This window comes from Limulus polyphemus, unplaced genomic scaffold (assembly GCF_000517525.1).
Source record: "Limulus polyphemus unplaced genomic scaffold, Limulus_polyphemus-2.1.2 Scaffold691, whole genome shotgun sequence".
NCBI classification, from domain to species: Eukaryota; Metazoa; Arthropoda; class Merostomata; order Xiphosura; family Limulidae; genus Limulus; species Limulus polyphemus.
In genome coordinates, this window is record NW_013666301.1 from 244,062 (window position 1) to 258,677 (window position 14,616).

Sequence of the window (14,616 nt, forward strand, 5' to 3'; positions counted from 1 at the left end):
ACTCACGGTGCTTATCGCCCGCTTGACTCAAATATCTGTGTCCATATCTTCAATCTCTCTATCTGCTATCAATTCTCCCGCTTTATTTGCCATGCTTATATACTGTTACGTCTCGTTTGTTAATTTCCCCCAGAAATTCTTCCCGAGAAACTTCAGCGATACAAGTCCTTTCTTAATAAAACTAGTCTATTCTTTCTCAATACAACTTTGCGATACACTTAATTTCCACACTTCAACACACGCTACAATTCTCAACAAACGATTCACGCACTTTTCTTACTACCGCGCTTGACTCAATTGTCCGTCTATATCTTCAATCTCTCTGTCTGCTATTCTATCTATCCCGATTCTTTGTCTGGCGCACTTATATACAAGAATAGAAAGTGCCTAGCTAATACTGGATTATTCGTGATGTTCCAGGGTCACGTGACTTCCGCTAACGTAACAATATGATGAGAGCGCGCGTCTAGCAAACGCAAGGATGTTCGACAGGTTTCTCGATCTTTCTAGAACTCCAGCGCATGCTCCCATGATCGCGTGACATCCGCTGTTGTAACAATATATATTAAATAAATAAATGAAAAACTGTTTGATATTCTGAGTATAGATAATTAAATCTCTGTTACATTAACCACTAAGTTTACGTCTTAGTTTGGTGTGCAACAGTGATTCTGAAATCATACCAGTACTTCTCGCATCTACCAACCTTTTTGAAAAAAGTTGCACAAATTACGCAGCATTTGTAACTTCAAGATTCTAAGAGTCTATGTACAGTCACTAATATGATTGTGAGAAAGTTACGAATCTAAGCTTTTTCATGTGTTACTCTTTTTTGAATATTAATCAGTCAACTCTTCTTGAAAATATATTATTTTGTAGTTGCGTTGGCATCTGTTGCTATTCATCTATTTTTAGTGAAGGAAAATCTAATATAATAAGTTATTATCATAGGTAATTTGTTTCAAACTCCGCCTTTTCTTTAGGCTTGCACAATACAAGCTTTTTCATAGGTTATGAACTTTTCAACGCTGTACGCGAAGAAAAAACTTGTTCTGAGTATTCCTCAGCACGAGTTGAGTGAAAGAAGCTTTCAATATGTAAGACTTGTGTTGAGAAACATATAAATATAAGTTTAAATTATATTGATACTTTCATGTATATACACATTCACTAATTTAATAAATTAATCTCACTTGCAAAGAGTAGTTATTTAATACTCTTAATACTGAAATTTGCCTGTTTGTAAATTTAACTTTTAGTTTTAAGTAACGCCACAGTATTCGCAGCTCAATCTTAAAGAGTAACGTGTTTGTATAACGTTTTTGTTTGTGAATCTTACGATTCTTGCCGCAGCTACTACACGTTACGTTGAGAGCCATGTAACGTTTTATAATGTAGATTAGAAGTAAGCTAGACATATTGCGTATGTGATATTTAAGTGTTTTTTGCTAAGTCTTTTTTTTTATATAAAAGTGAGGATTTATTATGCACTCCGTATTTTTTTAAATGATTTATGGTATAGACTTCCATTACTGAAAGGCCAACAAAACCGCCAGATGTTGAAATTTACTAAAATAATGTTATTAAATCGGCCGTAAAAATTTGCACATCTAAGCCTAACCGATTAGCTGTAGGCCTAACGGAAACAAAACGGATTGTTACATATGTGTTAGGCCTTATTTAACATTTTTCTTTATGCTTTTAACTTAACAATAACAGTCACAAAGATCATGATTCTTAATAAAGACTTAAAACCTTTTAAAGATTGTGTTTACAGGGATTTTAAAACCTAATATAAACACATACCCAAAACGTTCAAAACAATTTATTTGTTAGAAAAAAAAAACGCAGAGGTGAATGATAATTAATAATATTAATTAGTATAATACATACTGTATCATATGGTGTACCACTACCAGTGTCATTCATAATCATATACAAAGTGTATCCAAACTAAATGCTACATAAAAATATAAAGTGATCAAGCGATTTTATATTTGAATAAATGTTGATTATATGACATTATTTTTATGAAGGAGTGTTGATTGCACGATTCAAGGAACACTATTTAGTTGAAACTCAAAGTACAAGTGGATTTGAATTATCGGAAACATTTTTTTAAAGCACTTTAGGCTGAGAATAATTTTTGGGAATGTGTATGAAATACAGCAATCATTGAAACATAAAATTTATTAATGCTAGTGACTCTGCTTAAAAATAACTGATAGAAAAGAAAAGTAAAAAGTTTATATCTATCGGGTGTTATTCCACAATACCAATGTGATTTTAAAAACTGAGGAGCTTAAGTTTTGACGCTTTTAATTCTTTATTAAAGGGTGTTTTCAACAACTGAAATTAGCAATTTTATGAGATATACTACACGTAAGTAGCAGCAGTAGAGCAATATTTTTTGTATTAGTTATGGTTTTAAACCATTCTGTATACCTCCCTATATATGTATGTATTGTGAGTGTTTGAATATATGTAATTTATATTGGAGAAAAATGCATATAAAAGATTTCCAATTTTTGAAAAAGTTAATGGCCATTTTTTCCATAAAAATGATATAAGCTTACATGCATTTTCAGAAAATTTTCAATTTTCTCTTGCACCAAGTAAAATTGAGCTGCGTGTACATTTAGTATACATAAACTTGAATAATCAATTTTTAAAATGGACTCCTTTTAACTTGAAATAAGATTTCACAATAGATCTCAAAAGTCATAGAAAAAATTGGAAAATTGTTTAGGAAATAGGAAAATTAGAAAAGTAGATGTAAGTTAAGATTTGTTATAATTCAAAAACAAATAATGCTAATTATGATAGGCATTTATTTTAATACAGAAATACGAAAAGGGATATATTTTTGCTTGATGTGGGAGTTTTAAAAAAACAGCATTATACAGCGTATATTTAGTCTGACTTTTTAATTATTTAATGTTATTAAGTAAAGTAAGAATAATTTTACCATTTCACATTAAAAAAATTTTATATATTTGAATCTAAAAACTTCCGAGACACTAATATGTATGCACATGTACTAAAATGGTGTTTTACTTAAAAGTTGTTTCAGGGAACTATTAAGAAGATTGCTAAGTAAACTTGCATATGTTTTGCTTTTTAATAACTATAACTTTTAGAATGAACAAAATCACTCAAATTGTCATATTGAATTACAAGTTGATTAAATAGAAACACTGAAACATCCAGTTACTGCCAAAGAGTAAGTACTGTTATTGGTTAGCTTAAAATTGTTATCATAAACATGACTTTTATGCTGGGAAATGGTTTTTGAAATGTTGATCGTGTGGAATAATGTTTTTTAAACATGTAGATTATTATGCTAGTACCTGAACTGTAAACTCCTGAAATCTACCTGCAGTTGCACGTTGTAACAATCAGGCATTTGACAATCAGAGTTGTTTTCTCTGTTAATAAGAGAAATGGCTTCCTTCCATTATGTAGCTCTCTTTGAGAACAGAGAGGAAATTAATTATTGCATTTTAAATTTTATATTTGAAAAATTTTGTATATTAAAAAATATATAGCATTTTAAGCAATATCATTTTCTTTCTATTCAAGGAATGTTGGTTGATATGAACATTCATGTTACTGCCAGCCTGTGTTTACCCTGGTGTGCAATACCCAGTGTTAATTAAAAGTATAACAAGACATGCAGTTTATTCATGATATAGCCATAGTCATAAGTATGGCCTTTCACTGTCGAAGAAGTTGGTTCTGTATCGTGTGTCTTTATGCTGTTTGTGTATCTGATAGAGGACAGTCTGCTTCCGGGCAACAACCAGGCAAAGGTATGTTGTTTTTTGTTGTTGCTGTGTTTTATATTAGTGTGAAATATTTAAAAAGTGACATTGTAAATGTGAACAATTTTCTGGCATTGTTGAGTAGGTATAAAGATGGATTGTAAATGTTTTTGTGACAATTATAACTTTTAAGTGGGGTGGAAAACCTTCTACCTCATGCACACAAAAAAAATGTTTACCGTATCAAATCATACTATAGCATTTAAAAATAAAGAATAAACACCAAAAAGTTGTACAATGACCTTTGTGGAAGCATGGTGGTGTACCAAAAGGAGTGGGGAGAGAGGGGGTTCAGCTGGGTCTGGGGTGACCTTCACTGACCATGAGGAAGGTGCAGGACTTGCTTGTTTGTTTTTTCTAGATGTGGTATAGTACTCCTATGTTATCTTCTGCATTGACACGGTGTTGGTTGTGAATAACACGACTCATATTTTATAGTATGTAAAGTATTCGCTTTATGTGTTGTGATTTTGTATTTTAAATGGGTTTTTCTGATTTGCTATATGTTAACTAATTATTTGTGTGTGTTTATAATCCAGGGGTTGTGCTTCTGGTATAGTAGTACTGTATAATGTAAAAGTGTAATTTAATACAGATTGTAATTTTATCCTACATTAATATATATTTAATGCAGGTGTGTTTTGTAAAAATAGGCAGATATATACGTACGTACTTACACACGTATATTTTTTTCAGTTTGTCAGAACATAGATATTCGTAACTCTGTAGAACAGTTTAAGAAGATTGAAAACTGCACTGTAGTTGAAGGGTTTCTTCAAATTGTTTTGATTGACAATGGAACTTCCAAAAGCTATGAAAACCTATCATTTCCCAAACTCCGTGAAATAACAGGCTACTTGTTGTTATATCGTGCATTTGGTATGACTTCAATAGGGAAGTTATTTCCAGAACTGACAGTGATAAGAGGCAATGTGTTGTTCCAGAACTATGCTTTAGTTATTTATGAAATGTTTCAGCTTCAAGAAATCGGACTAAAAAGCCTAACAAACATTATTCGAGGGTCTGTTCGGATAGAAAAAAATCCAAATCTTTGCTATGTGAAAAGTATTGATTGGGATCTTATTGCCAAATCTGGTCAAGGAGGCCATTTCATTAAACACAATCAACCTTCACGAGAATGTCCAAATGCTTGTCAATCACATTGTCCTCTCAACACCAGGAGTGGGCCAATTTCTCAACGATTATGCTGGAATTCTCAGTGGTGCCAAAAAGGTATTCTCTCTTTTTTACATTTTTATAACAATGGATGTGTGATCTAATTTAGTGATACTTAAAATAAATATCAACATTTTAGATTGACCTGTAAAATTTTCTCAGTAAAAACGTTGTAGAGTTCCTATTGCAGAATGTCAAATTTGTTTTGTTTTTTTACAGCCACTGGAAGGAAAAGTTTTGCAAGCAGATTCTGTTTTTTTTAGTGGTTTTTTTCAATAAGAATTATTTATGATCACAGTTGTAATCTCATAAAATTGTAGGAGAATGAATGTTTCTTATTTTTGATCTTATAATTGAATCAGTCTTAAACCTATAAAAAATTTGACCTAAATACCTATGTGCAATAGTAATGGGATATTTGTTAATACAATAAACTGGAATTTCACAAAATTTGCAAAGAGAATCCATCATAAGAAAGTATTTTTAGCAAATTAATGTTCATTTTTCAGAAATGTGTAATATGTTTTTATTTTAAATTAGTATTCATGTTTTTAATGGTAATAACAAAATAAAACTATCAAATATTGCTTGCTTATAATTTGAAATGCATACAATATTGGTTTTTGTAGATCTACATCTTTTAAAAAATGGATTTATGTATTGTAGCAGTAACAATTACAAATAAAGAATTAATGCTTAATATTTTTCACCAAAGAAATATGCCATAAATTGACAATTTTCTTTCTCTAGGTAGTAAGTTTAGAGATAAAATTAATATGAAGATCTGTGTGCTAAGCAGTTGTTAATAGTGGACTGTTTTACGCTGAATACTCCAGTTTTTTCTTTACATGTTAAAAGGGCATTTTGATCACATTATGTGATTGTTAGTTATTCCAATTTTTTGTAATATAGAACACTATAATTATGATCCATTATCTCCATGCTTGAAGATGTATCTGTTTTTTATAATTCAAAAATTTATGTGAATTATTATTTCTATCTAATTACTTAGTTATTGAACTCTCTCAACATGGGCTTGGTCAATTTGACTGAATGCATGACCTCTTTGTACTTGTTTAAAGTCTTTATAGTTTTGATACTACTAACTTTTAATATAGTATGTATATCTTCACAAAATTTGACAGACCTTCAGTAAATGTTATAAGCCTTTCATATACAAAATGTCATATCTTTTAGTGAAGTATTTTTAATAAACTAAAAAATGATTTGTCCATAAATTTATCAATATTTTTTTACTAGTCTGCATGCAAAGTGAGTTTCATGTTAAGATTAAAGATACTTTTTTACATCTCAAAAATCTCAAATTTTCTTTGAGTAATTTCTAAAATCTCCTAGATATATTTCAGATGTTTGTTTTCAGTAAAACTTTGTATTTTGTTTGTTGTTTTCTCTACCCTAACTCTCTACAAGGTTGGTCAAATTGGCCAATCTCATAACCACCAAAAAAAATCTAAATTACCCTAAATTACCCTTTTTTTCTTTCTAGAATGACTTTAAATTGTAACATGAAACTACATTTGTTTATCCTAAATAGCTTTAAACTTTTAACAGTAAACGTCAATGTAAACTTTTATTGCTTTGTTGCCCTTTGAACCATATCTAACTACTATTCGCACCATTATAAGTTGTAAATCACTTGGGGAACATGGAGCTTGTGTTATGCTATTGAATTACATTACCAACTAGCTACTCCAAGTTGCTTGTTAATGTGCCTTGTGAAACATTTTTATTATATTATTATTATTTATTTTACCTTAACTGACCTAAAGAGTTAACTTGAGGTGAAAACGGTGTGGACCCTTTTCCTATCATGTGTCAGAGGCTCTATTCCTGATGCTGCTTGGTTTTGGACTGGAGTTGACCGGTCCATCATGCTCTAGCTACTCTACACTTTGGGGCACATCCATTTTAGCTTTCCTGACATTCCTGTCAAAGATAGGTCTTCTACAGGATTGAGATGTTGGTATACTGTGGTTGGGATTTCAACCCAACTGCTTTTCCCTTCTCTTTTTGGTTGTGCTTCTCCAACTTTCTGCCCGTGTATTTCCATACTGAGTGCAGAGTATACCTGGTACAGAAGTGGTACAGCCTCCCACATGTGTTCCTCTCCCAATGGGGATTACACTTCATTGGTGTTCTTTGGACGCTTTCAAAGGATACTTATTTCTATCCCTCGCACTGGTCCCTCCACCTATTCAGTGTGGGATTCTAGCTATACACATGAATGGAGGTAATGTACTATATTGGAAGTTATTATTTTCCTGTACTGAAAATAGATTTCTGATAGGTACTTACCTTTCACACATCCCACCCTTCCTCTCCACTGAAAACCGGTACTTTCTTTTCTGCATAATTTTGAAGTGATAGTTCGGTAGAATCAAATAGAGGGAGTCACATGCATCAGGAGTTTGGTGGAGGGTTGTCGCATGATGACTTATATGTGTGATGCAGTTGAACCACTTTGATCGCGAGGTACATGTGGCATTCGATACAACTTTTGTATATAAAGGACAGGACCAAATGGAAAGAGCTGTACATGTGAATGGTGGTAAGTACCTATCAGAAATCTATTTTCAGTATAGGAAAATGATAACTTAGAGGCTTTTTATTTAAGATTTAGAGAATTTTTAAACTAAACATTATAGCTCCATAGAAAATGGATTACTAAAGACATAAAAGTTTCACTCAGGATGTTTAAGGATGTAAAGGCAAATAATATGAAATAAACAAAATATTTAATCCTTTAAGGTAGTTTGTCCCTAAAGAAGAAAGGTCCACCCTTAGGAAGTGCTCGGATTACAGGGTTTTTATCGTTTTATTGTAAGCTTTCTTAGATATGGTCTCTGTTGATGTATCTTGTTACTTCATAACTTAAATAACATTTGAACTGGGCAGGTAGGGGTATTTACTAATAGATTAATGGATGGGCTCATTAATCTGTTACATTTGATTAATCAATTAGTGCCCTCTCCAGGTTCATTAAAAAAAGGTAGGATACACTACCTTCATAACTTTGTGAACCACTGTACTACTTTAAGGTGTTCTAACATGGTTTTTATCTTCCTATTCTCATGGAAAAACAACAACACATGTTTGCTAAAAAAGTAATTTTGCAGTTTTTTTAAACATAATCTGGACATTTCTTTCTTGATGAATGAATCACCAATATCAGCTAGAGATGACAACAAAATTGCCATTTTATTTAAACATGCAGTAATCTTCCACTGATTTTGTGTAAGTAAAATAAATTGCTAGGGTTATAATATTTTTATTCAAAACATCTTATGATTGCAATTAGAAATAAATAAGTAGCAAGATGCCAATTTATTTTTGTTATGCGTGTATGGAACACATTGTGCTAATATAACTGTAAATTGACAAATAATGATTCATAAGCATAATGAAATGGTTTTATTATGGAGATGTACTATGTTTTGACAGAACATTTGTATATTTAGTCTACTATGATGTGATAGTATGATTTTGATCTGTCCTATCATATTTGAACTTTTGTTATAACTGTCCTCAAAGCTGTGTTTGATTAGTAAATAGATCAAAACACGTGGTGTGGCACAACAACAAGATGACAGTCAAGGCCTGTACAAAAGCTAAGGGAAATGCTTAAAATTCAAGTAATGAATGATATATTCTCAAGAGATGGTAAATGCTTAAAAAAATTAAGTTATTCTTTGGATGGCAGAATAATCCTAAATAAAATTGACGAATGAGTTATTTACAGGTAAAACTTTACAGTTGTGCAGAAATGAAATTATGAATTTTTAAAATTTTTATTCATGAATTACAATAAATGTCTGGAAATGACAAAATGTTACTTCTAAAATATTTTTGAGTTAAAATTTTTTGAATTATGGTTAGAAGTAACATACAATATGGACTTTAAAATTTCTTGTTCTCATTATTTTTAATTGTATCACGTGTCTGCTTTGATGTATTTGTTACCTACAGGTCTCACTCAAGACTGTTACATTATGAGGCTGTTATGCAACTTGTAACTTGTGGCATATTACGCCACTACTTGCCCACATACTGTTTCATGTACCATGCATTCTTGTTGAAACACTTGTTAGAGCTTTCAGTTTTCATTAACAAAAATATATCAACATACAGATGGTTGTAGATGTGTTGTGGCTCTTTGCTTTAACTGTTAAAGTTAGTTTTCATAGATTTCTCACAGAAAGATAAACAGATGCTTAAAACTTGGGTTTATAGGTGCATGGGAGCAGACAGATTTAATCCTTTCAGTAAGAACTGTCGTGTGTTCAGACCACTTTAGTAGAGATGATTTTGAGACTTAACCTTATGGCCCCCAATGCCATTTTTAAATTCCTTTCTGCATAGCTACTGCACTACATTCAACATTTAATTAAACCATTTTACTTTCAATGTATACTAATGAAATTAACACTATAATGTATGTTATAATTTGTATTTTTATGTTAACTAAGTTACAATTCTTTAATTTTAAAGAAAACCTTTCAAAAAATACATAAACTTTAGTTTTTATGTCATGTGACCCACACACTTTTGAAAACCTTGACTTCAGCAGAGGTTCAGTGTTAGCCACATAAGCTGGCAGTGTACATGTAAACTACATATGTTTGACCTACTTGCCATGTGATACCAAAGTCTACAAGCTGCTTTGGTTGGGAAACCCTTAATGAGTGCCATGCCCACCTTCTATACTTTGCTTTGAGATCTACAATGTACACATAGTTAGTAGAAACAGGTGTCTATACTTGTTAGAAAGAGATCAGATTACACTGTACACCACCAATAGTTAATTTGAAATTGGTGTGCAGTTTTCCTCACAGTATACATGTAACTGCTGTTAGTATTCTTGTCTGCTTAATCAACTAAAGCATTTACAGTGGTTTCTTACCTAAATATGCTATAGTTAGAGAGACAGTTAAGTTGTATTTAGGTCTTACTATTATATTTTAGTTAATTATGTATTATTTATATTTTAAAAATCATATTTGAAAAGTCTAATGATTTTTATAAGTTTGACTTGTCTAAAAGGTATGCACACATTCACAATTTTTAATTTTAAACATTTCATTGTAGTGTATGTTGATTATAATATGTAGAGTTAATGATACAGTAGAGAAAATTGAAAATAAAATATAAACATTTACCTTAAAAAACTTTTGATATTCATTCAGGAGGTTCTATAGATTATGCAAGTGAAATGTCAAAACTGTAAGATAATAAATAATATTTTTATACTTTATATAAAAATCACCTTGCAGGTGAACTATTCAGAGTCCGAGTGCAAATAACTACATTAAATAATGAATTTTTTTATTATAAATAGTAGAAAAAATAAAATATTTTTCTGAAACTACAAACTTAGGAATGTTATTGTTAAATTTTACACAATTTCATCCCTTAGTTTATTTTTGTGACATATGACGAGAGTGATGTTACCATCTCCCTGATAGAGAAACTGTGAGTAATAGGGTTAAAAGCTGTACTACTTGGTTTCTAAAGTAAAACAAGATTAAAGTTAAGTGCTATTCCTTCTCACCAAGTATTGCTATCATTGAGTATAAGAAATGCAAGTGATCATAAAGCATGAACACACAGCTAGAGTACAAAAACGATAAAAGAAAAACTTATAAATGGTATCATCTGTACATCATCTGATGTAGGCTCTCAAAGTAGAGCCGACATTGAGACAAGCAAAGTCCTTCTTCAAATTCAAACCAGAAAAATTTAGTTATGGAACTTGAAGCTGTCACTGAAAAGCAGAGGAAGGTGATAAATAAAAAGGCCAAGAAAACAACTTTTAACCAGCATAATGATCAGCAAAATTAAGATTATATTATGTATTGATTTTTCATAGTGCAAATGCTGTATTTGATCATATTATAGCATTTTACTATTCAGAGATATAAACAATTGCTGCTGTAAGCACGGCGTGCTTGTTTGTCCATTGTTGCACGTCATTCAAACAAAGTGGCCAGGCAGTGACATCATTTTCCATCAACCAGTCACAGTGCAATTACCAGTTTGGGCTAGCCCTATAATGTAATAGTCTTGGGTCTATTACCATTTAGCTCTTATGTCCTTTCTACGCTTCTGCTCATTGAGCTGTGTTATAAGGTACTCATTTTTTAAACTGCTGAACTCATTGTATTTAAAAAACAAAAACCCTACTCTGTTTTTGTCTTTGTATGTATTAGGTCGTCAAGATTTAGATGAAAAAAACCCAAACAACTTACATATCAAAACAAAACATTTATTAAATGAAATAGTCTCCATTCTTATGGATGATGCTTTTCCATCTTACAATCAGGTTGTTAATGCCCCGATTAAAGAAATCACTTGGCTTTGAGGCAGAAAACATGTCAATGTCCTCTTTAACACCTTCCACAATTGCATACGTTTTCCCATTAAGATGGTGTTGCAGTGAACGAAAAAGATGGTAATCTGATGATGCTATATCTGGAGAATATGGTGGGTGGGGGAGAACTTCCCAACCCATCTTCATAATCTTGTGTTGCATCAAATGTGCCACATGTGGATGTGCATTGTTGGAGATGATGATCCTCAGAGAGTTTGGGAGCACCTAAACACCTTCTTTAAGGAGTTTTCCCATATTCCTTAGATGTTTACGTATTGTTTTATGATAGACATGCAATTTCAGGGCCATTTCATGAGTGTGTTGTCTTGGGTTAGACTCAACAAGCTTCTTCAGAGCATCAATATCAAATCCAACAATTTGGCCCCTGCCATCACAATTTTTAAGGCTAAAGTTACCTGAACAAAATTTGCTGAACCATCGTTGACACTCATGAACGTTCAAAACATTTTCATAAACTTCTTTGATATTCTTTATGGCTACAGAGGTGTTTCTCTTCTTGTATTCAAACAGCATTACATGGTGAATGTGTCTCGTAGTGTGCCATCACCATAAGGGATTAGAGTATACTAAACTTTACGCATTATATAGGCTACACTAATGCTACATTGTTTAACTATTATAGGTGATGTACGTTTTTGGGGCGGGGTAATGAAAGTGTTCCAAAACGTGACATTAATTTTTTGATGACCATATATTTCACATTAACTTCTTTCCTGTTCAGAAGAATCTTATCAACAGTTGTTGGTAAAGATTTTAGCATCTTGATTCTGCTTATGGTTGTCATTCCTTTTCATACAGTCATCTGTATCAGATCAGAAAAATATACAGGCCTTAAGTTAGTAATTCTTATAACATACTGTGCCTCGAAAACATGCAGTCTTCAGTCACCTACAATACAGTTTTGCTTTTAATATTTCCTGTGAACAGAACCATTTAATTATTGTCATTTTCCAACACAAAGCATCAAATTCGCCCTCTAGTGAAATCAAAATAAACAAAAAATTACGTCAATAAATCCTATGGATACGTTATACGTCTTTGATCTCATGGTCTCTCTACACTTCAGCAGACATATTACAGGCAGCATGGGAATGAATCTCAATTCTTTTTGATATTTTACCTTCATAACATCACTGTATCTTCAGTTCAGGATTCTGTTTGCCACCTGTGATTATTCTCCAGGGTTGATGAAATCAGTATTTTGTAGGTTTTTGTATATTCTGGCCAACAGCCGTTGTTAACCATTTCCAGGTTGTCTTGGATTGTGAATAATTTTGATTTCAAACAAACAAAACAAGAAAGATAAAATATGTAAATACAATTTCTTTTTATGTATTAAGTATCTGTGCTTGTGTTTGTTGTAGGGTACCCAATTATTTCTATGTTACCTAACACTCCTCTTTACCACTCTGTGGGTGTTTGAGGTTGAGAAATTATTTAATATATATGAAAACAAAAAATCATGGACTTTCCTTATGAGAGACCCCGTGTATGGATTTGTCCAGTCAGAATTCTCATGTCACATATACCTCTGCATTTGTCATAGATATTCCACCCTATTTGCTTGGAGCTCCATGAAAGGGTGTTGCTCTCTTGAATTGGACAAAGGTTACCATCTGGTTGGCTGGTGATGCCTTGGTTGGTACCTTCCTATGTCTGAGAAGCATCAGGGATATTGGAAGTGGGACTACTGTTATCACTATAAGTCTCAGCTCCAACCACAATAGGGAGCATCTGTTTTTATTCTTATTTATTTTTTGACGTTCCCATTATACTGTCCTAAAGCTGTTGAGTCCATCTTTGGGAGTTTTGGTTTTTCTTTGGTACTTTCTAAATGCAAACAAAGTTGGCTGGTTGTGTGTCTCACTGGATTTTCTCTGTGTGGACAAACAAGGGTTACAGTCCCTGTAGTATATCCACTCATAATATGAAATTGGACTGTTCCTCCAAGAACCTTCCACTGCAGAAATAGGACATAGTGTTCCTCCTACCTGTTTATACCATCCCTTTTGTCTCTTTGTTGACTCCACAGGTATAGTACACCATTATTGCTCTCAAAAATGTCCATTTTGCCTGAACTAAACAGTGTCATGGTTGAAGAGGTCCTTTGATAAGAAGAATGCTTTACTTCTGAGTGTCCTTTTGGTCCAGTCTTTCTGTAAGGCTGATCCACTTCACTTGCTCTCCCTTAAATCCAGTTCTACAAATAATATTTCTGATTCTGGATTCTACTCAAACTGCTTGGCAGCATCTTTATTACAGTGTGGATTACCTTCCTGCACTTAAACTTGAAGTTTTATAATTTTTTGGTTCTTTTCATATTCACCTGTTCCCACCTCATTTTAAATGTGGGTGTTCTGGCTTTCATTATTTCACAGGTGGAAATACCCGATTTGAATTTTAAATGTATAAAACTAAAATGAATTTAAAACAGCTACTTACCTCTGCAATTTCCTACCCATTTCCCCACAATCAGGTTTTCATCAGGACTGTAACTTTCACTAGAAGTTGCATTATGGTAGAAAAGCACAGCTTTAGTAAGATCCCCTGATGCTTGTAAAATAAATCATATAAGTAACACATGTTGTTCAATGTGCAAAGGACATTCAATATAAATTTTGAGTCACAAATTTTGTTGACAGCATGAGTGTAAACTGAACAAGAAAGGCTCTCAGTATTCCAGGGGTAAGTACTTGGTTGTAATTCACTTTATTTTTAAAAATGTCAAATTTGCTTTCACCCAATTCTGTCCAAAATATTGAGTTGGTTGGTATGCCATTTTTTTGAGAGGGGTGGTGGTAATTACTGTCTAGAATCAAAACCTGGCACAAGGACAGAAAGGAAGAAAAATTGAATACATAAACATTTAAAAATTTGAATGTAGAAGTGTTTAATCTTTTTAAACAATATGTTAAACATATGTTTTAGTATCAGGAGCATGCAACTTCCACAAATATCTAGCCATCAGTATAATGCTTTGAATAGGGAAAACTGCCTCTATACTCAATCATTTATGGCAGTGTTTTCCAAACTTTAAATAGTAGCACCCCCCCCCCCCCCAACTCAGCAAAGTTTCTTCCTCTTTCACATTAAGCTAATTTTCACAAGTGATAGCAGCAAAATCAACATTTTTTTTACTTGTTTTTAATAATTCTTTTAAAATGAAGAAATGCTTGTAAGGAATGAGTGAATGCTAAAGCAAAAAAA

General features: G+C 32.3%; 1 protein-coding gene across 1 annotated transcript in view; it reads left to right on the forward strand.

Moving 5' to 3' along the window:
• The first annotated feature begins 1,342 nt into the window (after positions 1 to 1,342).
• LOC106459994 (insulin receptor-like) overlaps positions 1,343 to 14,616 on the forward strand; it is a 136,441-nt gene continuing 123,167 nt past the window's right edge. The window contains exons 1-3 of the mRNA XM_013919674.2: positions 1,343 to 1,405; positions 3,583 to 3,812; positions 4,521 to 5,057. Of these exons, the coding sequence (XP_013775128.2) occupies positions 3,674 to 3,812; positions 4,521 to 5,057 (676 nt within the window). The 5' untranslated portion in view covers positions 1,343 to 1,405; positions 3,583 to 3,673. The remainder of the gene's footprint in view (positions 1,406 to 3,582; positions 3,813 to 4,520; positions 5,058 to 14,616) is intronic.